The 26,589-nt window shown below is 27.6% G+C and overlaps 1 protein-coding gene across 7 annotated transcripts in view; it reads right to left on the bottom strand.

Annotated features, from left to right (window-relative positions):
- Positions 1-319: 319 nt before the first annotated feature.
- The window catches only part of LOC129990271 (uncharacterized), a 171,463-nt gene continuing 145,193 nt past the window's right edge, over positions 320-26,589 (bottom strand). For 4 of the 7 annotated variants that reach the window (XM_056098143.1, XM_056098141.1, XM_056098144.1 and 1 more), the window contains 9 exons: positions 13,546-13,588; positions 9,006-9,148; positions 6,128-6,214; positions 4,839-5,006; positions 4,416-4,598; positions 4,086-4,298; positions 3,416-3,535; positions 3,132-3,272; positions 320-2,648 (listed from right to left, as the gene is read on the bottom strand). In XM_056098143.1, the coding sequence (XP_055954118.1) occupies positions 2,577-2,648; positions 3,132-3,272; positions 3,416-3,535; positions 4,086-4,298; positions 4,416-4,598; positions 4,839-5,006; positions 6,128-6,214; positions 9,006-9,148; positions 13,546-13,588 (1,170 nt within the window). In that variant the 3' untranslated portion in view covers positions 320-2,576. The remainder of the gene's footprint in view (positions 2,649-3,131; positions 3,273-3,415; positions 3,536-4,085; positions 4,299-4,415; positions 4,599-4,838; positions 5,007-6,127; positions 6,215-9,005; positions 9,149-13,545; positions 13,589-26,589) is intronic. The other 3 variants (XM_056098146.1, XM_056098147.1, XM_056098145.1) reach the window with 2 other exon arrangements.

The following is a 26,589-nucleotide window of genomic DNA, read 5'->3' as shown; positions in this document are numbered from 1 at the left end:
CAACACTGAATAATTACACCATACACGAAATAACTACACTTTTACACCACAATTAAGTTTTCTTTACCATTCTTTTTACATATTTCAAGGCACCCTCACCTCTACTACCACTACTATAGGGTATTTCATTGTAAGACAATTTGTGAAGTTGTATAAATTTAATACAATGACAAGATAATGAAATGAAAGCCAACTATTGCTTACATTTCATTAAATTTTTCAGTCATTACATACAATAAACAATTAAAATAAAAAAAATTATGCAAGGAGGGAAAAAAAAGAAACGAAAGGGAAACGAAAATAATGCAAATTCACTAAATTAGGAACAATAACTTTTATAATACAAATTCCAAGTATTTAATAAAATGAAATTTGCTTCACAATATATGTTTTAACTTATATTTGGTCCACAATTCAATATCATGAAGCAAAAGGTATACATAATATCTGAGTTAAGAAATGCATTAGCATACCTCTGCTCTTATACACATATTTAAATACTTCACAAAATGACAGCAACTATTTACATGCAATTAAAAGTGACTAGAGATGGTATTAAGCAAATAAAATAATTACAGCTAGCCAGAACTGATAGTTTCTGTAAGCTGAATTTAAAGCAATAAATTGATATGTTTATTTAGAACACACAAAACAAATTTTGGCAAATGAAAACACAAAATAAAATATGGCAGCATGAGCAAAAGTCATTATCATGATTAATTAGAAATGAAAAAAAATTAATTGCTTTCTTGATCAAGAATAAGAATTAAGGAAATATATTCTTTTTTTTTTTTTTTTTTTTTTTCATGATACAATTAATTATCACTATAAATCTAGCATGCATAATAGTAGCAAAATTTATGCTCAAACTGATAAAACAAGCCAGATTTAATACAAAAGACTTTGAATCTCTTTTTGTCAGATAGTAGTGCTGTAACTAATATTTTTTGTGCTCATGATTAAAGGTTTTGTTTTATAAATTATTCCATTTCCATCTCAAGTTTGAAAATATATCAATAGCAAATACATGGGCCTAAAATTTTCTTTGGTGGATCTTTCTATACCATCTACATAGTTACAGCACCTGGTGTTAAGAATAAATATAACATAATACTTATGACTATTTGAAAATATTTACGAAATTTGGATTGCTTAAAATAATCTCACATGCTTTAAGGTCACAGTTAGAAAAAGAGAGGTAAGGTAAGAAAAAACAGATTTCCTTTGTACTTTGTGAATTTCAAACAAGAATTGAGCAAATTCAGTACACGAGTATAAAACTGTTTGCATTCAGAAACACATTAGAAATTATTCACAAAAATTGTTTATTTAAAGGATTGAAATATTAAAATTTATTCAGTAAATTTCTCCATTGTGAAATAGTTATTTATGATAACATTATTTATTTTAAATACATAAGCATTTTACCTTAAAGAGTATATGACTAGGTAAATTAAAGAAGATAAAAATTCGATAAGAATTATATCTGTAAAAATTTAAGTAAATTTTAAAGTATATGTTGAATGCAAAAATTTATTAATCTAAATCATAATTTGAATAAAACCAATTCACAATAAAATAATATAATACACACATTAAATATTCAAATTTATATTGTTACCAAATTATGCTCAGTTAAAATTCCAATAAATAATAAAATAATGTACACTAAATATTGTATACACAACAAAATAAACAAATGCATGTTCGGAGTTTAGAATATATGTCTAACAGATTATTTGTAAAATGCTATATAAATTAATTTCATTATAGAAACTGTGCCAATATTAATATCAAATTTTTGTTTTCTTACGAAGAAATTAATTTCATCTCAAGAGTCTATAGTGGAAAAAACCATCTGTTGTTCAGCACTATATATATTTTTCAGGCACTAAGAAATTTTCCATAAACATTCACATATTCACTAACAAAGTATAAACTAAAATAGGGTTTAGGATAAATCCTAAAATAAACAAGAATACATGAGAGAGAGAGAAGATCACATGAATGAAGAGTTATATCCAGCGCTATTAATTATAAATATAAAACGCCACTCATTTCAAGCCTTGTTATTTATTTCCTCAAACAGATCACGGATAGGGAGAAAAATTCAACAGAACATTTTATATTAAGTTATATTGTAAGTTATTTTGTGACTAGTGGAGTGAAAGGTACGCAGTGGCTCTAGCAATGGCCTGAAGTGTCGTCATGATGCATGTAGAACATGCCACCATATCTTAGAAGAAAAAGTGCAGAAAATGACTTCTTATACTTTTACGACAGACACAATATTAAGCAATCAGGGAATGCAAATACACACACTGTTTTTACCGAGCCTTCAGAGCTTTCACAGATTCACACTTGTAGACATGGACACAAACCCTGATATGGCTAAACAGGTTTGAAGAATCAAATTTCTTTCTTTCCTGTTTTATGCACATCTATGACTACATATATCACTGCTGAAGAGAAGTGAACGATTTGATGATGACTGCCATTGATAGAGGCCGTCGTCAAGAGACTGGAGGCACCATTTAACATCTTCCTTTTCAAAAAGACAGATGCAACATCTTTTTTCAGATGTAAAGGGGAGACTCTTGACCAGTTAAAAGTCTGAACATTGATGTGGGCATTGTTTTCATGTGAATCTAAAAGGAAAAAAATGTATGCAATTAGTCTGTCAAATGAGAGTAGTAAATAAAAATAATTAATTCAAAATAAATACTTATTGCTTATAATAATACTGCTCAGTTTTAGAAGCTAAGAAATTTTTTAATAAAATTAACTTTGCATACCAAACATTTATATTTTACATAAATCTTAGTATAAACTCAAAAGAAAAGGGTAAGATTGAATAAAACTTATCAATTTATTTTAATATTATAAAAAAATGAATTATATTAACTTAATTATAAAAAATATTTAAAATTATCAAATACTCAAGATTTTTTTTTTTTTTTTTTTTTTTTTTAATTTTTTTAACTCAACACCATCAGAAAATTTTTGGAAACCTTTTCATCATTTAAATGTAATAATTAAATGCAGAATATTTATATCTAAACATATTTTATTCAGAACTATTCATGGACAACATTACTTTAACAAGTGAAAGCATCTTAAAATAAACTTACTTCTCCAACTGAAGTGGCTAATAAGTTCACAATTTTCTCATGAGGCACAGCCACAACACTTTGCCCATTAATCTCAATAATTCTATGACCTACTCGTACACCTCCTCTTTCCGCTATACCTCCACGAAGTAAACTACAAATCTGAAATTAATTATTGTTCTTTTAAAATATTTATTGTGATATCAAAGTTATCTATTAATATAATATTTTTAAAAAGCAAAAAAAAAAATGACAGAACAAAAATAAATATACACATAATTTTTTAAACATAAAAATATACTTACAACACCATTTTGAACACTAAAACCTAATTGATATTTTGTATCAGGTCTTTTGATTTTTACTTCCACTACTGGTGCACAAGGTACAACAGTTAATTTCACAACTGTCTGTGTTTTAGTATTCTGTCCCAAGAAAAAGAAAAGATAGTTATCAAGTATGAAGGACTGATACGATTCAGGAATAAAAATCTAATTCAAACTATTAAGCATATGTAAATAAATAAATACAAAAAATTTATTAGTTTGCAATACAGTAATAAATTATAGAAAAATTATTTTTATATAAATTTTAAGGTTTGGAACTAATACCAAAGTAAAAAAACTATGCCTTAGAACTTAAAATAAGTTTAAATAATATATATATATATATATATATATATATATATTAAACAACTAGGACATTCATGCATTTTTAATGCATAAAGGCAATGTAATGCCCTATTTATTGAAAAGAAATATCATGAAGTACTGACACAATTTTAAAACTATGACTTCAATTATTCAGTCCCTATAAAATTTGGATAACTTCAATATGTCATTTAAAATATCAAAACGTAGCATATCCTGAAAAGGCTTTTAAGTAATTAAATGAAATTTCAATTATGCTTCACACTTATTCTATTATTTTTATTACTAATATTTCCTTATCTTTACACAGCATTAAAATACTTACCTTAATATAATTTTGACAAGTAGACAAAGGCAAACCAACCAAACTTATACCATTAATGGCAATAATTTGATCACCAATATTTAGTTGACCACACCTAGCTGCAGGTCCACTTTGTGCCATGTTAGCAATGACAACTGTAGGTAGCATGGAACCCCAACCAGATTCTACTATGACCATCCCAAGAATTTCTCCTTTTTGCTTAGGAACAACAACCTATGAGATGGATATGAAAAAAGTTAGCAACATCTGGAACATATTGATAAATAAAATAAAATAAAACTATAAATAAAAAATATATAATGAAAAAAGGAATAATAAAAGATATCATACTTCTTTTTGTTTCTCCTTTTTAGCAAACATTTCCAATTCATTTCCAAATATTTCTTGAGAATTAAGCACTTCTTGATAATCCATTTCTTTCACAAAACTACTGTCTTCAATGCCGTTAGCTTTTAAAAACTCCATATAAGCCACTTGAAATGCCTGTCCAATAGACTGAGCAATAAATTGAGCCTGGAACCAAGAAAAGCGTTTAAATTTAAATTGTTTATGTTCTTAATAAATTATCTAATAATTTTATTAATTTGTTAGTAGTAAAACTTAGAGAAATTAATTAATAACAAGAATATATTTTTAAATATATATTCTTGAAAATATATATATGAAAAAAGAAAATATATATTTTAATATATTTTTAGCAACTGCAAAAAAGTAATGTTAATAAAAACTTTATGGATTAGCTTAAGAACTTACTTCTTCAGATTCAAATACATGACAAATCATCTTTGGTGTGCGCTTAATTTTTGGCTCACTTGGATCATCTGGACTATTCATTACACGTCTTCTTGCCATTAAAACAACTAAATCTCCAATATCTGCTATATAAGAAATTGCTCGAAGAGCATGATCCATCATTATTTCCTTTAAAAAAAAATTTAAAAATTAAAAATTCATAAATATTTAATTTAATATAAAATCATTAAAAAATAGAATTTCACTTTTAAGTATACATGTATAAATAGTTTCTTGCAAACACAATGTTTCAAATAATGCTTTTCTGCAGTTCTCAACAATTCCACAAAAACAAAAAACACTAGTTGTGAAAAAAATTAAACGACTTTGTTTCTTCTAACAAATATATTTCAGTATATAGTAACAGTACTGATACAAAATTCTCAAACTGATAAATGTAAAATCAGTTACATTTTCTTTGAACAATCGCACCTTATTAAAGTGCATTTTTCCTTTAAAATTTACTGTAAAAATTCTTCTTCTTTATATGTTTTTCTACAATTGATATCATGAAGCATTATAACAACATTGAAAAAAAATCATTAATATTTTTTAATATTTGTTGTCATTTTATGTTACTTCTATTTTTAAATTAATATTTCTAATGAAGTCAGAAGCAACATACATAAATATGAATAAAAAAGGTTATTAAACAAAAATGGACAATATTTTAACTACAATATAAAAATTTATGCTAGTGTAAATTTCTTCACAAATTATTTGCAAAGTGAAAATATTAAGGAAATATTAAATTTAAAAGAGAAAACTGCATTAAAAAAACTTGTATAGGATAAAAATCAAAGATACTCCATAATTGAAAAAGTGCCCCACTGAACTATGGTTTCCCTACTTTAGAAACGTGTTTTCATTTCTAATAGTTAATGAAATTAAATCTGAAACTTTGTTTTATCATTAACAAATAAACATACAAAGAATCTTTTCGTCAAATATGTTACGAAATTTTTTTAAAAATACACTAATTTTTGAAATAGCATATGCACTTTGTTAAACAAAGCTTGGAGATTTTTTAAAAATAATATTTCAAATTTGCAATTCTTTCAGAGAGTGAGATGTGTGGCTTGAGGAATATATATATAAATTTAAATAAAAATAAAAAAAACTAATAAATATAGTCAATTAATTTGCTTGAAAAGCACTACCTTAAACTAAAAAATAAATACAAAATGGATTACTATTAATGAAACTATAATTGAATCTAAACAGTACACTTTGTTAAAGATAGCACTTACTTTTAAATCTGTATTGAGAACCATTATCTTTTCTGTAGAAATGAAAAGATCAACTTCAGTGCTTGGCTGAGTCTCACCCTCAGGGGCCTAAAAGAAATAATGCATAATATAGTTAAAATTTAAATTATTGGCAATTGCATGTAAATGCCGCTATTTGTTTTTAATGTTTATTCAATAAAAAATATTATTAATTTGTTTTCAGTTTATTAATATTTTTTCAGTGTAATAAAAATTGAAGAAAAATAAACTATAAAAACAGAGTAAATATGTTTTATTGCTTCTCAACTCATTGTGCATTTTAAATATCTAATATGATTCAGGGGATTATAATTTTTACTGAACAATGTCCAAATAGTTTATCAACATTGTTTTGAGTTTAAATTCATACAATAACATCCCATAGAAAAGGAAATATTTTATAAAAATGAATGAAGAAAAGGATTTGGAGCTGATGGAAAACATGAAGCAAAATTTAAGATAATTTTTCTCAAAAACATATTTCCAAGGAAAGCTAGCAACATTCTTAGTATTTAATGATGTTGATGACAATTAATGTTAAGGATGTACAAATTAAGGAAGTTGAGTATGCAAGTGGCCTAAAAATTTTTTGTAAATGGTGACACAGCAATTTTTGTGAAAGGTTTTTTTTAAATTAGTTTTATGGGTAATAATCCCCTACTATAAACTTCTTACCAGATGCACACAAAATTCAAAATCAATGAAAGAATGTAATTTCACATGATAGAAAATCACATAATAGTTTAGAACTACAAATTCTTCTTCTTCTTATTATTTTTTTTGAGTAAGTTTATTGTTTAGCCTTTATTATTTAATTATATATCAATCTAATTTTGGTAGCAAAAATATTATGAGAATAATTTAGGGACAAAAGAAAAACTGTTTTTTAAAGAACACTATAAGATAATAATATATATATATATATATATATATATATATATATATATATATATATATATCTCATTTTTGAAACATTATTAAATTAGTAAACATTTTTCGGTATAAAAGTCTATATTAAAATAATCCAAGATAATAATAAAAAAAAAAAATTAAAATGATCAAATAATTCATTAGGTAACAAAAAAATTCATAAATACTACATCCAAGAAAATAATATTTTGGGTAGAAAATAATTTTGCACATTCTACTTAAATACTTTTTTCAAGCAACATCTATAACACAGACAATTTTTCCAGCAAAATATAAATAATCAAAAGTAAACAATAAAGTGCTGATGAAAAGAATATGAATGAATGTGAATAATGATACATCTTGATAAAGATATACAAAAGTGCATTATTAACAAAATGAAACCATCAGGGGTTTTTTATTCAAAATAAAGCAATAATAGAAGAAACAAGCAACAATGCAAGCCAGGCCCAATTGTAATACAAGAATATAGAAATGATCTAAATATAACAAGCATTTTTTCAGGCATACTCGAAAATGAATGAAAAACAAAGATACAAATTGTAACTATAATTATTAAAATAATGTGCTGAGCAACAAACTAAATCAACAATTTGAAATAAAAGCCACTGCTTCCAATACAAGAATATTTGCAAATAAAATAGAAATGACCATGCAAAACATTTCAAGTTCAAAAAATTTCAATTGGATATACATAAAAAAATAAAAAAAATAAAAATATTGAGCAATAAATGAACAATAAGCTTCAAGACTGCAGTACATCCAGAATACATTGCTTGAAATTTTGAATTTCAAAAGAATTTTTTTTTTTTTTCCAAAGTGAAAACAAAACTGTTGCTCTGAACAGATGTTCTTGAATTACTCACAGCATGGGGGCACAAAGATATTTTCATCTGTTCTAAGCGATCATCATCATTGGAAGAGGTATAAGTATCTGTCCCAGTAAAAGGTTCTTCAGAATCCCCCTTCACTGTGGAAGCTTCATTTTTACCTGCTAGTTGCATTCTTGCTGGATTATGCTTCAGAAGTTAAAATCATAAATGAGTCACTACTGTTGATATGTGTTAGATGTGCTTGAAACTACACATACAATCTAATTTAATAAAACCCTTACAAATGTTTTGCGCTTATAAAACTCACACTGGTACATATATTTATGTTCCATTTGTGAAATCCAAAATGCACATTTTAATTTTTGAATAGATAAAACTTGAAAAATAATAATTGATAATTTTTTATGCGTCTTCATAAATAAAATCTCAGCAATCTTTCTTAAACATATACAGTTGCAATTCATTTAAATGTAACAAAAAATACTCATTAATCATGTAATATAAAAAGAATAAACAAAAAGACTTTTCTTTTATGATTTAAAAAAATCAGACATAAAATCCATATAAAGCTATACACACTAAAATCCATAAAAAGCTATATACAATTTGACTAAAAGTATTTACAAATTTCATCTCACATTTCAACAACAAAGGAATATTTGGGGGCGGGGGAGGGGATTTTTATAATGCTGAAATACAAAATTTGAAGTTTTCACTTCAAACATCAAATATACATAAGAAATTCCTTACTAAAACATGAAAAATTATTGAATAGAAGGTAATTTGCATAGAGAATATTACAAAAAAATATGTGATCACATATGAAACAACAAATAAAAAAAGAGATTAAATACAGTAATGCTGGAATACCAATTATAACGAGAAAAAAAAAACACCTTTAAAATTTCTATCAAGAATGATAAAAAGTAGAATGAATACAACTTACCAATGACTATCAAAGCAGCAACAGAAAAGAAAAATAGAATATAAAGGTATTAAAATTTAAAATCTTCCCAAATATTATGATATACCACAGTTGGACAAGAAACAATCAATAGTAAAAACAATGAACAAAGGTGTAAAAAAAAAATAATAACCTTAATTCTAGACACTGCTTCTTCGGCTTGCATCATTCTTGTAGCCTTTGTTGGTTGGCCCTCGCATACTAACTGTGTAGAACCCAGGTATCTAGCCCTGAACAGCACACCTTCAATGAGTACTGCTGGTTCATGAATCAAAACTAAAAATGAAATAAGCAATTTTAGACAAAAGAATACTATACTTTTGTTATATCATCAATAACAGAACAAAAAAAAAAGGGGGGGGGGGAACTGATGAATAAATCTAATGATATTTCATGTACCATGTCATAGCTAAAGAAAAAAAATTTTTAACTTAAGAAAGCAATAGATTCTTTGCATTAAACAAAATGAATTCCTTTTTCTTAAATGTTGATATCTTGAAAGAAATAGATAAATCTGAGTTTTAAAAGAAAGAGACAAAAATTCCTTTATCTAAAATTTTGCACAGAGTTTGAAAATTCAACCAATTTAATATTTACAGAAGATGTCAATGCGCTTATTTTATACAAAGTAAAATGAAATAAATGAAAGCAAAATAAATAAATAAAATTGCATTTTTTAAAACATTTGGTGCCCTTAATCATCACTTTGCTCTTATTTTTCCAACTCTTATCAGTTTCTGCACTCAGAAACATCAATTAGAGAGTTCCCTCTAAAATCCCTCATATTTCAGAAAGTTTCTTTGTATTTTCATTTTTACTACTTCTACTACTAATCTATTATTTTAAATTATGTAAGTGGATAGGATTTTTTTAAAAAATATTTTTATAAAACTATGACCTCAACCATTATTTGCAAGTTAAGATAAAATTATCCAGCTAGTCCATTTATATAACTCAATGAGAAAAACGTTTTTTAGAAGTGGAAAAATGATTAAATAAATCTAGAACTACTCTACAGGTTTTTGAGGGAAGGGCAGCTATAAATAGCTATCACAATAATTTTTTATTATTAGTAGTAGCTAGTATACATGATTTTGTTTGAAATACAAAAATGGAATTTTATAAAATTATATTTGAATTATAATAAATAAAAATAAAACACTTTTTGAAAAAAGCCAATATATACAAATTCAAATATAAGATTTGTAACTAAGAATAAAAAAATAATACTTGAAAATTTAAATATAACAAAGTTATAGAAAATAGGCAGAAGCAATATAAATTAAAATAATGCAAAATGAAATGGGGAAAGTAAGAAAAGAAGCAAAGAAATTATGCACTTACAAGCAAACAATAATAATTACTAATTTTTAGCTGCAGACTACTTATGGCAAATATAAAGACAGCTGATTAATGGAGGGAAAGTAATTTACTTATAAACAGAAAATGCAGAAATCTGCAACAGATAATATTTAACTATGAATGTGGTAGATTGAATGCATTTAGAGGAAAAGAATAGAAGATAGAGAAGAGTATCAAATGTAATATTTATCTATTTTGTGTTAATTGATTTAATATTAAGCTAATACAGAAAAAAACCCTGAACAAAAGCTTCAGTTCAAGATAAAATGTGGTAAAAAAAGATAAATCCAATGCATACAGTTGCTATATAAAAAAGGGGGAATAGAGCAGCTACTATAAATTCTTTTCTTTACAGATAAAAATGAACAAAGGAGAAAGCTAGCAATAAATCATCTAATTTAAACACTGTTAAAAATTCAGAAAACAAAGAAACTTTACAATCCATTTTACTAAACTAAAACTAGGAGAACTGAATAATATCAAACATGCAAATAACAAGAAACTGAAAACAGCAAAGCAACAAATAATTAAAACAAAAATCTGAATTTTATGTCATGCAAACAATGTTGCAGTAGCAAATATTAAATTTGGAACATGCATGACTTGCAACAACATTTTAACTCACCATGAAAATTCCAGGTTATGTTCCAATGTAATCCAAACAGAAAATATGAGAAAGAAATACACATAAAGTAAGAAACAAAAGTTATAAATATTGTTTAAAACTAATAAAGGAATCACAAAATTTGAATATGTATTATATGCTGTAAAGCATGTTATTTATATGATTAAAATTGTCTTACAATAATAAGTTTTGCAAAAATAGTGTGACGAAATATGTCATAATTTAGACTTTAATGATTTTTTTTTTAATTTTTAGTGTTTATAAAGTATAAGAAATTTCCATTATGCTGTGCATTAACAAACTACAAAAGATCTTCTCACTAATCTAAATTGTGTGACTATTAAGTTTCTAAAAATTTTCTTCAGATCATAAATAATGTAATAAATTTATTGCATTATTGCATAAATTTAATAAGAGAATTATAAACATATAAATTTATAAACTATACCACAAAATTTATTTCAAATTATTTTAAATTATTTGAAGAATTACACATTATTTAATATAAAAACAATTAGAATTTCAATTAATGTTTTACAAAAACTGATAAAATAAACATTTACCAATAGTCAAAGTGATGAAGAGAAATGTTTAATTATAAGTTGTAATTATATAGTTGATTTTGAATTGCCTTTAATTAAAATATATGAAAACTAAAAAATTACAAATTGAGAGTAAAAATCCAAAATCAGATTAGCATACTTTGGGAGAAAATAATATCATGAAATTTCAATTTGATTAATCCCAGTCATGCGATTCATAGTATCTGAAAATCGAATTTGTGTTTTAGAAATGTTTTGCCCAATCCATTGAAACAAGAATTAGACATCAAACTACAAATGTAGTTACAAAATGCTATACAAAATTTGATATATTTCTGTCACTGTATTTATATGTTTCTGAAAGTACAGACTGACTAACGGTCAACCTCTTGTTAGATTTTACTAAAAATTTGACAGGCATCTACACTATAGATGTTAAATCTGTGTTCCAACTTTTATCCATCTACCTTTCCACTATTCCTAGTTATCGTGTTAACTAATTTATATTCGAACAACTAGGCTTCCGCTGAATGGATTTTTGCACAATTTGCGAAATAAATCTACAAATTCGGTGTAAAGTTCGCATAACAAATCTCATCTATATCTCAAAGCGTTTTTTAACTATCTTTGTCACAGACGGACAGACATTTTCCAAAAATGTGTTTTTCGAGCTCAAGGGTGGCCCAAAATGTGGAGATTCGTTAAAATCTCGAGTTCGAATTTTTTGACGATTCCAATACTTCCTCTAATTTTATATAAGTGAAAGTAAATAATAATAATAATAATAATAAAAGTTATATTTCTTTAAAGAAGAGCCTAACACGACACTTAATTAACAACTAACATGAAATGCTAATTTTATTTAATTATTTAAATTTGATAATGGGAATTTAAAAATGTTTTATCTGTATAAGTTGATTAAGTAAATATTAAATGTCATCGAAGCATGCTGATCTTTAATTTGAATGTAGTCACTGATGAAACCGATGTTTACATTTTAAATTACAAGTTTCAAATACTTTATTTTTTATTCAGATTTGTAATTATTTTAATAATAATTGGCAATGTATTGCATTAAACATTTTTTTTTATTATTATTTCTAAATATGCATAATAGCGATAACTATTGTATTATGCATAATAGGGATAACTTTTGTATTGATCTTGTAAAGAATTCTTTGAATTCTATACAAGATCAGTAGTTCTTGAAATGATTAAGAACATTAAGAAAATAACAGACAACAAAATATAACTATGATAATCAATCATCATGTTGTTTATGATATATGATTCAAAGTATCAAGACACTATGAGATCCTAGGGTATTTATTTTAGGTTTTCAATTTCTTTGCCTGACATCTCAAGTATTACTGCCTTTTAAATTTTTTTAAAAAATATTATTCTTATATTATTATACATTTATTATTAAATCTGACCTTTTTCATTAAAAAATAAATAAATTCATTGATAAGAAAAATATTCATATTTTCAATTTACTTTCTCAGTTTTCAGTTGGTTAACAACCAACCTAAACTAAATTTACTTTCCTTACTAAATAAAAGGTGAAATTTTCTTTTTGCTCTATTGTAAAACCTGAGTTAAAATTTTATCTTCGCATCAAAAATTAGCTTTCAGTGTTTGAATAATATTTTTATTATCTGAATTAATTCTTAAATGCAATAACAGCAAGAAATAAATATCATTTCTTTTTCAAAATATTCACCGACATCAATTCTGATATGCAATTAAATACGATAATAAAGTTATGTTTATTTAAGAACTGAACCGATTAAATGTAATGAATATTTCAAACATTGTAAGGTATATTTCGTTCTGTAATCTCAACAATAAATAATTATTTGCTTTATCTTTTTTACTAAATTTTCTAAAATCAATTAAAGAAAAAAAATCATCAATATTGGAATATTTGTTACACTCCAATATTAATGAAATATATATTGTATTTGATTCATACAGAATACTGATTCACTGCAAGCTATGAAAAACAAATCCAAATATCTTTTTAGTAGAGAAAGAAGGAGGATTCTAATATCTCTGAAAATCATTTGCATAGTAGGTAAAAGAAAAAATAAGAAAAACTTTAGCAATTCTAAAAAGATAAAAGAACAAGTTTAAATATTGACCTTCTTTTGACGTGCTCTTTTTCTTCCCAGAAGAATTTCGAGTCTGAAAGAGAAAATAAAACATTCAGTTCCATAATACATTAAACAGTGAAATATATATACGCACTATAACAGTTTTATGAACATTATTCAGAAATGGATCAACAGAAAAACCTACATGCATTTTCAGATAAAACTGCCATATAAATATTAGTTTTCTTCTTTCAATTTATTTAAATACTGGATAATACAAGATGAAAACAAAATAGCGTTGAGAACGTGTGAAACATTGTAAATAATGTAACAGAAGTAATTCGATTTTAAGAAATCGAATTATAAATGAATTCATAAATAAAATTCGAATTTCTAATATCATGCTTGAATTATTCTTAAGGAAATAAATTTCTATAATGGAATGATTCAGCTGTTTTTATACGCCCTTTTCAAGCGATTATAAAAATTTATGTATTCAAAGAAAAAAAGAATTATTTGTCATTGACGTTAATTAAAATCTCACTCTATTAACTGATCTTATCCTCCACTTATAAATAAAGATGTATGTATGTTGGCACTCTACAGGTCAGACTGTTTGACCTATAGTTACTGAATTTGGTACATATATATCACTAGGAGGATGAAAATGTGCACCTCAGAACGAATTTCTTAAAATTTTAATTAATTAAAAATAAGCTATATTTCGGTTTGTTTTTCCTTTAAAACTTCCCAAAATAAATAAATTTTATAACCTTTCAATTTTTTTAAAATGCTCCTTTAATTATTAAATTTAATAGTCATGCGAATTTTGTCTGAATTTTGGCAAGTTTAAAAAATATTTGTTGCCTTAATTCCAACAATAGATTACATTGTACTCCTGAACCATTTTTATTGTTTCATCAACTATTTGATGGCGTGATTTTCTTCTACGGTTGAAACTTAAAGAACGATTTTTCTGTGTAGTGTATTCTACATGAGCAGTTTACAAAACGTATTAAAAAAATAAAATCACAGTAATTTATAAGATAGATGGCATTTACATTTTTATTATAATATCAATGGGCTTGTCTCCATTATAGAGTTTCATGTGCACAATGAGAGGAACACATGTGAGATATTTAAAATATTATAAGTATAACATCTGGCAATTTCACAATACCATGGATATGAAATTATATCTTAACGATTTAAGTGATATTATAGATAAAAAAAAATATCCCCGGCAAACCACCTGGGTCACAAGCGATTAATTATAAATAAACAACAGAAAATATTTTAATATCCTGTTACACTAGAGATAAGCAGAGAAATAATTAGACAATGTAGAGCCATTGCAGATGTTTTAGGTGGCGCCTCAGAAAATTAAACTTATTGGTAAAATTAATTATAAAAATACTGCATTTTTCTAATGCTTAACCCTCCGGCTGCGTATCCCGCGATTTCCGTGGGTTGGCATTTAATCCATTTTCTATTTGCAACCTGCGTTTTTCGCAGTTTAAAGTGTTTATTTTTACGATTACAGATTTTTATTATATTATATAAATATTGTGTAACATATAATATCAGTTCACTTTTTTTGAAAAATATTTGAACATTTGCAAACCTAGCATCTAAATAGTGATTTTAAAGAATTACGCAGCCAGAGGGTTAATAACTCCTATTAATACTATTAGTTAATTTGAAAAGTAAAAAGTTAAAATTGAGTTTCGTGCTACTTTTCCCATATGAATACTCTATTAATTTATTTTTCAAACTTGGAAAAATAAAAACGTAGCAGTGTCTATGTACTTATGTAATCGAAAAACCTTGGATTCGGTTCCTTTTAAGATCAGGAACCCCAGCCCATTCTACAGGCACCCATAGTTACGCCATTAGAGACGATAACAAAAGTGGAAAACGGATACTAAAACAGAGACAATATATAGCGAATAAAAAAATATATGACCCTTTTAAAATTACAAACTTTAAATGCCACCATTCAGTTTGCTTTAAATTTTTTAAATTGGAAGGTGAAAAGAAGTGAATTTAGTTTTTCTTTATAAGTATGATCAATTCATTTAACTACAAAACGAAACGTTATTAAAAGTAATCTTAAAATTTCTGAAAAAAAAAAAGCTTTTAACAATGGAAATATTTTATGTTAAAGAAACACAAAGAGCGCAGGGCCAATTCTGGAATCATTTGTTCATTTTGCTGAAGAATAAATAAAATGACGTCACAGCACAGTTCAAGACAAAATACAGGTCAGATATTACATGAAATTGCATAGTTATTTTTGTCGTGCACTTGTGACGTCACGTAAATCTGCTCCACTAGTTCACTGACTGCCAGTTGCTGCTTTATTTACTTCAAACTGATATGGATGGTTATCGATCAATTAATATGCATTGTTAATTAATAAAATAACGCATAATATTTTAAATAACATATAAATTGCGAAATAAAGTACGTAAATGCACCTCTTACATACTTTCATATTAGAAAAGGATATATGTCAAACTACGTTTCACCCACAACAATCGGCTGGCACGCTGATAAAAGTATTAAAAATCATAAATGAAAGTACCGGCTTTGATACCGTCTACTACCATACGTCTTATTTTTTAAAAAATGACTTTAAAAACTTATATAAAATGGTTTTTAAAAAATATGATTATTTATGCAGTAAAACATAAAGCAACACAGAACTAATATGAAATTAAAAGCAGTGGAAGCGAATTCTTTTCACTGATTGATAGTTTTTTAATGACACAGGAAAACAAAAACGGCGGATGAAATTCCTTATCCCATCGACATTTCATTTTAACTTTTTTTAAAGGTCGAATCAAAATTTGTTAAAAGAAAATGGAGACCCTATCGTCCCCTACCCTCCCTCCCAGAGGGAGTGGGAAAGAGGTCATTTTGAACAATTCAAAGCACGCATTTGGCAGTTGGCAATAGACCCCAAAGGAGAGTAAAAACTGTTGTCATAACAACGAGATACATCACACAGAACTACTATGCGCTTGAACAGCTGGAGTAACAGGCTCGGGGAAAAAGAAAAATATCAGTCAATTTATTGACTTCAGTGACTTCCCATAGCAAGGTGGAGGGGGTATTGCTCATCGGAGAGAAATAGTGGGTAATAACCGCGAATTTATTATCAAGAGAGTAAACTCGAAATAAAAGGTGGGAAAGGAAATCCTCCTCAAAGTGAAATTGACGTAATTCAAGAAGTGCAGAATACAGGAAGGTGTGAAAATTAAGCGTTAAAAGAATAAATAAGTCTTAATTCAGTAAAGCTAAGGAAAAGCATCAGTAGTTCAAGATCTAACGATGAACATTAAAGCGGCATTTAGGATGATGACCATCAAAATTAAAAACTATTTACAACAATCGACTGTTGCTTTTGTCCCATTCTGGCAACTTTTCAAAACAGTTTCTTTCAAGTTTTTTAGTAAATATTGAGCTTGCAACCTCGCATGAATGAGTAAAATACATTTTAAGCATTTGGATGAAGAAAATATCATCTAGGTTAATTAAAACCCTTTTATTTTTGGGTTCACAACACACGGATGCAACATATCGTAGGAATACTTATAGGTAATAAATAAACATTTTCACACAAAACACGCACAACTATTGGACGAGCGAATACTTACTTAACGTCAACGCCACACCAGGTGGCGTTAGACGTTCATTTAAAGTTAAAGTCACGGGGACTGTTGCAAGCTGTTTTATTTTTTATCAATATCAAATTGAACAAAAGGAAAATAAACTTCCTATTCAACAACGGTATCCACTGTGGGGCATCCACCATCCTTTCATCGTTACAAATTTGTTTTAATAATGCAATGAGAAACTATCGCCAAATACATATTTCTGAGATCTAACCATTTTTTACAAAATACTACAGAACAAATCCTAATGTTGCATTTCTATTTTTTTCTAAATTTGACCACTATATTATGAATAGATCGCTAAACAAGGGATTGTAGTTAAATAAATGTTACATGGCAAATCACAAACACTTAGGAAAAATTTCGTCCAAATGCAACTTATTTTTCACTATAATCTTATTATTTAAAAACGAGTTGCTTATTTATTTACATTTAATAATTGGAAATATGTTTAAAAAGTCAGATTCTACTATACTACATCACAAGCAAATCACATGTATATGTACGTAACCTGAAAAGAAAATGCATAAATCCAAAATGGAAAAATTTAGCTTTTAAAAATACTAAATGGCAAAAATAAAATAAAAAGGCTCATTCATACATGTAATACTTATATTAATAGATATAGCAACAACAATAATAATATGAATTCCATTTTTGAGAAAATATTTTCGAAAAGTAGACAATGTCAATTAGAATATTCCGGACTTCTATTCCAAAGAAATAAAGCCTGCTTTGTTAATGCATGAACACGGAAAAGAATCTTAAGTTTATGTGAGTACATAAAATTTAGTCTACTTCATAACAATCACCAAATTATGAAAACATGTGTATATTGTTAAATATTTGCGAAACGATCATATCATAATAACAATGCTACTTTCATGAGTTTAACATTTAAGAGGGATTCAGACTAATTTACAAAAATGTCCCAAAATATTAAAAAGTCAGCTTTATACAGATTGATTTCAAATCTGGATAATGTTTACACACGTGTGCTGAGGCAGCAATTGAAATTTCACGTTCAAAACATGAATTATCACGCTGGCAATCTAATAAGATAAAAGCGCCGCAGTGATTGCAATAAAAAAAGAGGAAGGGGACACACCGGTGAGTAAAAGGACAAAGGCTGCATGATTTCGATAACATTACTCGAATGATAACAACCATGATTACATTTGACGCTGAATAATGCACTAGTTCTTCAAAATGTTTGCAAACAACACGAATTCAATTTGGAACCTCAGCTAATGCAGCATAGAGAAGCTTAATAAATCTTTGAAATGCAGTTGTGAAAAAATAATTTAAATGTAAAATTAGGAATTGTTTTTTAACATTCCAAAAGAAATTATCGATTAGTAAAAACAAAACAAAAATATAGAAATCTGCAGATCATTTAATAAAATGATTCGATTTGGAAATGATCAACAGATTTATTTATTTTAAAATTACTTTGTTTTTGAAACGAAAATAAATTATATGTTTTCTTTTAATCATAAAAGCTAAGAGAAAAAAAAAATTATTTTCTTTTATGCGAGCAAAAATGAAAACAAGATCAATGCATTAACTAATCCATGGGAATTCAAATAAAGGCAAAAACCAACTAAAGGCCGTTATATATATAACATTGAGATTCCGTAAATTCGAAATCGTCGAATTTTTAAAGAAAACAAATCAACTTGTATCTAGCGTCAAATTTATTTCATATTTGTTGACAAATAAATGTAAATGAACAGCAGAATTTTAAAGAAATACTAATATAAAAGCAAGTAATAACTTGAAAAGTGTTCCCACTTTAAAAGAGATTAACACTTATGAAAAATACGACATTGTTAAATTCTCCGTGATGTATAAAAATAATTTTGAAACTTTGATTAAATAAAAAAAAAATGAAAACAATTTTCGCCCCGCTTTAGTCGTAATGAATGAAAAACTATTCGCAACCGATTTAATCGCAGTAAAATAATCATTCTGAACATAGATTTCTAAATTATGGAATCAAGAAAATTTATACAGAATTTTCTGCATTTCTAATTGGAGATATCGAGAAAATCAAATGGGGATAAGAAATTTCATTAAAATTTGCTAGGTAACAAACTGACAGAATGTCGTTTTAATTAACATCTATTTATTCTCCCTAGTCTGTTTTTGAAATTTGGGATAACGGTAGGACGTTTTGAATTGAAAAATAATGATCCTGGCCAGTATAGGAATCAACAAAACAATAATCAGAAATAATCATCACAATGAAAGCGCAGCTGTTGATTCATAATGACAATCGATTCACTATGTCAAATAAGATATTAATTGGGCTTCCCGAATTCTTTGATCATAGGGTATTTCACACATATTTTTTGAAAACATTCCATTTGAATCACGATTATAAATAAGGATTATCAATGCTAGTTAATAAGAGAGAAAACCGAAGAAAACTTTATTATATAAATATCTCGGATAAGAAATATAGTATATTTCATGATATAAAATTCATTTTAAGAACAAAAAGAAAATTATACAATCAACGAAGTAATCATTTAATCCTATCTTAAGAATAGCAGAATAGCATAAAAAGAATACATAAAAACAAAAATCTTTAAAAAGATTCGTTCTTCAATGGAAAACGCTTTTATTCTACTGTTCATTCACGGATTAGGAAACCATCCGCGTTTTTGCGCATGCATCAAAATGTGTTAATTTCGCCAAAATAATAATAATAATAATAATGAGAGGAAAAATGAAAGAAAGAAACTTTTGCATTTAGCAATAGTGTGAATTCAAATTATTCTCGAAAGTAGAAGGTATAATAGCCGCATAACCGCTCATTTTTCTGTGTGCCACTCCTTAGTGCAGTACCAACGTCGAAAAGAGCAGGTCTCTGAATCCTGAAACAAATAGCATATTTTTTACCACACCATCTCATGACAGGACCCATTTACGTATTTCACGGATGCTCTAGTAATATTTAAGTACATCATTATGCGTTACTCTAAAATCATTGGCTTTATTTAAAAGTTCGTCATGTTTAGACACACAGCATAAGCCACTCCAATACAACAATTATGCAGAAAAACACATATAAAATCAAGACGGATTACAGCGTAAATACATCTATAATGCTATTGAAGTCTCCACAACAGTCAAATAACTAGCAACACAACAGTAACTGTATAGATTTCTGTGCTCTATGTGTCTACCTGATCTTGACACCTTACAAAAAGTGACATAGAAAATCCATCTAATGATACTGAAACAATAAAATATATTCTTTACTTTGCCATTTTTAATCAAACGGTTGCAATGTTAAATAACGTAGCTCTACTATATAAGCAAATTTCCAAAATAATAGAATAGGACCAGTATAAATGATACAGAAGATTCAATCAAAATTTTTGTCTCGCTTCATCCCTAGCTGATGGTAGCGAAGAAAATAAATAAATGAAAAAAAAATCGAGAAGGAACATCATCGGCGTATGAGAATCGATAAGAGAGAACTTCAGAAAATACTTACGGTATCGGTCTCCATTCGATCGATTACAAGATAAATTTTCTTTGTCTACCTTTGCAAAGAGTTTTTTTTTTTTTTTTTTTTTTTTTCCGACTCTTGTACATAAAGTAACAGCTGTTATAAAACGATAAAGTGAGGGAGAGAAAAATCTGATAAGGATGGAAAATAAAACCAATACGTCATTGAAATTCTTTTCCAGGCTTATAATGGACAAACGTTTACGCAGAGCGATTGAACCCACTTTTTTTCCAGCACTCGACTCATCTCTATTTTTAAATCAACTGGAAATGCTATTGGGAAAGATAAGATACGGGGTTTTAATCAAGTTTATTTAATGTAAACTCTTTTTTTTTTTTCATTCCTTGAGAGATGACACCATTTCAAAAATTAATACTTAACAATACATACTGAATCATTTCAAGAAATAAAGAGAAAAAAAGGGAACAGATATAGAAATGGATAAAGAATTCTTCCAAATATTTATATGGAAAGAAATAAAACATACAAAATAAACCTTTCAACAACTACACAATCCCGACAAGTTTTGAAATAGCAGGTGTTCAAACATAGCTTGCATCTGTCTTTTTGGAGGCCGATGGGTTGTTGCCAAAGTAATAGCGAAATACTAATACACATAGCGAGCTAGAAACAATTTTCTCGGAGTGGCAAATATAAGCGTTTTCATGCTAGTACATGAATATTATATATATATATATATATATATATATATATATATATATATATATATATATATATATATATATATATATATATATATATATATATATATATATATATATATATATATATATATAGGAACTATACAGACGGTAACAAAATAACAGACACAGGAAAATTAGAGAGATTAAATATTTAAAAAAAAAAAAAAAAAAAAAAACATGCCGAGATATTTATTTTTAAGAAGATCCATGATTTCCAAGTGAAAATAATATGTATATATAATTGCATAATAAATAGTCCTATTCATGAAAACTAGATGTTTGAAGTTTCAGTTCAATTATAAGAAAACTGATACTTGGAACAGAACCCATTATTAAGCTGGTACTTGCTTACAATAAAATAGTGAGAAGTCAACAAGCCTATCATAGTCAAAATAAATACGTTGAAGTTATCTTTACTTATAATAAAGATGTGTGTGTGTATGAGCTTGTGTGCATGCGCGCGCACGTGAGTGCGTTGTGTTGGCCTTCTACAGGCCAGACCATTTAAACTAAAACTATTAAACTTGGCACATACATATTTTGGAAGGTGGGAATATGCACCTAAGGCCGATTTTTTAAAAATTTTAATTAGTATTTTCATCAAATAAAAATTATGCGAAAGTATGGCATCTTTCCAAGGTACTTCCAAATATATTACAGCACAAAAAAGTTTCGGAAAGTTATCTTTTCAATAATATCAATGTTTTAATCTATTCCATTTGTTTAATCTTATAGTATAGTATATATAGTATTAGTTTTTGATATTTCATTTATAAGTCACTTTAATATCGAAAAATGATCAAATTCACTAATTTTTAATTACTTAAAATAACTTAAGTTTCATTTATGTCAAAAAGTTACTTACAAAGGATGAAAATCTATTTCATTTTTAGTTTGACTAGTTCTTAGGGAAGTACAAATTTTGGTCACTAGTAATTCCCGATAATTTTTGCTTAACATAAATTTTAATTATGTGCGACGTTAATTAATTATTTTTAAAACCTTAAAAACCAATGGATTATAGATCGACTCAGGTCAGAGAATACACTAAATCAGACATTCGAACAAGCAATTAACTGTCGGTCTACCACGTTTATTTTATACCAGATGTAAAAGCGTTTCTAGCAGAAAGAAAAAAAAATTATTTGCTTTACGATTCACCACAGTTTTAATACATGCTGAACAAATAAAAGAAGTAACAAGAACTATACTGACTGGTAAATTTAGAAATTATCAATTGGAAGTTATTGCTCACCAGGCATCATAAAGACAATTTTATATCAGTGAAGTATATTATATATATTTGTGAGGCATGGACTGTATATGAAGCCTAACTTTTAAAAAATGAATCCAGAACTTCCAACATAACACCCTTTTGTGCATATTTAAAATAATTAGGAAAATAATAATTTAAAAAAGTCTCCCAGGTATTTTAAAAAAAAAAAAAAAAAAAAAAAAAACCTATTTCGCCATTTTGGTGTAACATGAAAGATAATGATCTCTAGGTATATTGTCACGTAGAACTATAGTATAGAACTCAATGACATACACAAGAGGTAGACCTAAACCAATTTATTAACTGAACTCTGAACTCAGAACAGAGTAACTGACAAATCTTCTGCTTTTATACAAGCAGAGAAAGTTCCAGAATACTTTTCTGGAGACAGTAAGAAAAGTCCAGCACACTTGTCTGGTAAACTAAAGAAATGTCCAGTATTTTCTGGAACATGAAATAAAGGAAAACATAAAATCAAGGAATGAAGTATTTACATATACTATTAATCGCATTGTCTCTAGCGGGATTCGAACCCAGGTCTCTTGATCATGAGACCAGTGCCATGAAGATTTGACTGTCTTTCTTCAATGCGGCAATATCATTAATAGTCATGCCCTCCACTACCTTCTATTTTAGCAAGAATTTCCAAAAAACTATTCCACTATACATTTCCTGAAGGAAGGTGGGATATATAATAGTTATCTAGATCAATAATTACAATTAGATTTTACATTTATTTTAATTCATATGAAAATTCATGATCTCTAGCTAAATCACCAATGGTTACCTGCCACCCCCTCCCTCACATTTAGGTGAAATCTCAAAAATGCAAGCATTCTACCGTGAAAATCCTTGCCAGAACCACAGAAATTATGGCGAATTCGAAATTTTCTTTCTTTCATATGAAATCTCTTGATTACTACCTAACACGGTTTTAAAGTTCTGACAAATATCACAAAACAAACCTTTGATTGAGTCCCCAGGCTTAACATTTGGACCAATTTCACAATTTGCACACATTTCAAGCCAATCGGCATACTTCAAGCTCACTGTAAAAATATAATTCAAAATAGTACTTTCTTTTGTTGTTCATCAGATATGACTAGAAATTAATACAGTTTCGCACAGGTGGTGGCCAAAGGTGACAAGTTAAAAAAAATTTCAAAATAAGCAAGACAATTAAACGTGTTATAAAGTTTTTGACTCTTTCACAAAATAAACAATGATGGCAAATATTTCATTTTTTTAGCTTACTCAATTAATTTATTGATTAAAAGAAGGAGAAAGAATAGTAAAGGCGCTACTCTCTCCAAATCAAATCATTTCTTAAAAGTAATCTAATACGCATGTCCAAAATTCTTTTCAGTGCCATCTCCCTTTGTGAATTATTTATATTCCTTGCAAATAAATGGCATATTCATGTTAAAAAAATAAACCAAAGGAATAAAAATCAAACGAAATATATTTTGGAAAGTAGGCCACATCCCAATTAAGAAGCAAAATATCAATTTAGAACTGTATTTTCAGCCCAGAAACACAACCTTTTTGTTCAAATCGTTTGAAAAATGCACAACGAAATTATATATAAAATACCATAATCAGTATAAAATATCGAGAACATCGTTCATGGGAAAGATGCCAATGTGATGCACGTATTTTGTTCCATGAAAATTAGGAGCAAAAAAAAAAAAAAAAAAAAAAGTATTAATCAAGCCGAAAGAATAATAAAAATTCAGTTTTCAGACTTCGTAACCTTTAAAATATTAACGATACACAAAACCATTGTAACAAACATATATATCTCAGCAAAAAAATATTCAACAATAAAAGTCAAATTAATGATAAAAGATTGAGACAGATGGAAATTTCCCTTCTTCTCTAAAAAGGAAACACATACAACAAAGCCTTTTCTTACATTCCCTATAATAAATAACTTATCCCCTCAGGTGTATTTATCTTCGCGGATTTACCAGGCATTTCAACATTTGATGTTAGGAAAAGAACAGTCGGAAAAAAGATAGGCAAATTTATCTGACCGCTTAAATGGATGCCTGAACGCGAAGAAAAGACCGATTTCTCTCCGAATCTTTGATAAAATAGACATTTTCAAAACACCTCTCCGATGTCTCTTTTTGCTTTATTTCTATTTAATCCAAAGCTCAGAAAAAAGGAAATGTAACTCGATATCAAATATTGCGGCCAAACACATTTTTAAATTTCATTTCGGCAAATAAGATTTATTTCACAGACAAAATAAATGATTCGAATGCATGGGGAAATTCAAAATAAAAGCTGGAGAATAGATTAATAAGGAAAAAGGAAGTGTGACTAAAAAAAAAATAAAGAAAGGGAGAAAAAAAACCCGCATCAACGACTTTTTTTTTTTTTTTTTTGTGATAATTGAATGATTTTTTTTTGATTTTTTTATTTTTATTTTTTTTATTAACGCTCCATTAACTCGATGCAAATTTTAGTATTTTACAAATGCAGTCAATGTGAAAATGTTCTTTGTGTTTATAAAATGAAGAGAACAAAAAAAAAAAAATTATTTATTTAAGAACTAAATACGCGTATCTTGTTAGAAAGAAAGGTCAATGTCCTATTGTACTGTTTTTGAAAATTTGCTACTAACTGCTTCAAAATAAAAAGCATTAAGTGATAGAAGCGCAAATGATTTTTTTTATTATTCATTCATTAAGATGATTTCTGATTAAACTTGATTTTTTTTACACTTATAATTTCAAAATTTAAAACCAAAAAATCGTCTGTTCCTCAAATAATGCAAAATGGAGACTTATTCTTTTACCGAAATACAGATTTTGCTTTGATATTTTTCTTATATCGTTAATTCAAGAAATAATACATAAATTTAATAACATTATGGGAAATAAAGTCAAAATGCAACAAATTCCAGCAATACATTTACAAAGCACCGATCTCCCCTTCTATTTTTCTCAACCACTGTTGTGGAGTGAGTAGAAAAAAATTTAAAAGGTATACTGTTGGAAATTAACATTAATTAGCTACATTTATTGATTTGAAAAGATTCAAGCGGCACATATGCTAAAACGAAACACATCTTTCATCTGAGTTCATCGGCTAATAAAATATATTAACAAAGACGTTTTCAGAAATGCATCATACTAAAAAACACCATGGTACTTGCAAAATGAGCTGGCCTTTCTAATGACAAAACACCCGCATTTGAAGAGACAAATACTTGTTTTCAAACACCTGTGCATGGCAAACACAGAATACTAATGTCAAACTCACCTGTTCCGCGTCCGGGGACGTGTCCCCGGTCTGCGGTCCCTTAGCAATCTCATCCCGCATCAGGAGCATCCATCTACAGGCACAATAAGAGTTTAAAGAAAAAAGAAGACATGGAACATATCCCTTACGGCTAAATACAACAATCCAAGAGAGACGACAAAAAAAGACGCACGGAACACGCTAGAATGAAAGGCAATGCCTATCTGCACTGCCTTTCACCTGCCAAACCACCTGCGCCAGCGCTTCCCTCTGGGTACATTTGAACAGCTCTCGTCATAGAAGAGTCGCGCGGGGGACTGTCCGCAAAAAATAATCTTTTCATCTGTAAAATTATGACACGTTCATCGCTATAATCTCGCCTGCCAGGCATTTTCGCACAACAATAGTGACAAGTTTTGATTGCATTCTAATATTAATAGATGTCATCAACATTATATATTCTCATATGATACACCATCAGTACAAAACCTTTTTTCATCGTAGTCCCATTTTAGCTTAAAAAGGTCCCAAAATAAATGTCAAAAATTTTAAACAATAACAACTAAATGCTATTCCCTATAATTATTCTGTAAATTTTAGAGATATGCTCAAAGTCAAAAGAAATTCAAATTTTTGTTTTTGAATGCTGAAAAATTT

The sequence above is a fragment of the Argiope bruennichi genome, chromosome 2 (genome assembly GCF_947563725.1).
Source record: "Argiope bruennichi chromosome 2, qqArgBrue1.1, whole genome shotgun sequence".
NCBI classification, from domain to species: Eukaryota; Metazoa; Arthropoda; class Arachnida; order Araneae; family Araneidae; genus Argiope; species Argiope bruennichi.
The sequence above is the reverse complement of the archived record's forward strand: the minus strand, read 5'-3'. Positions and strand labels throughout refer to the sequence as shown.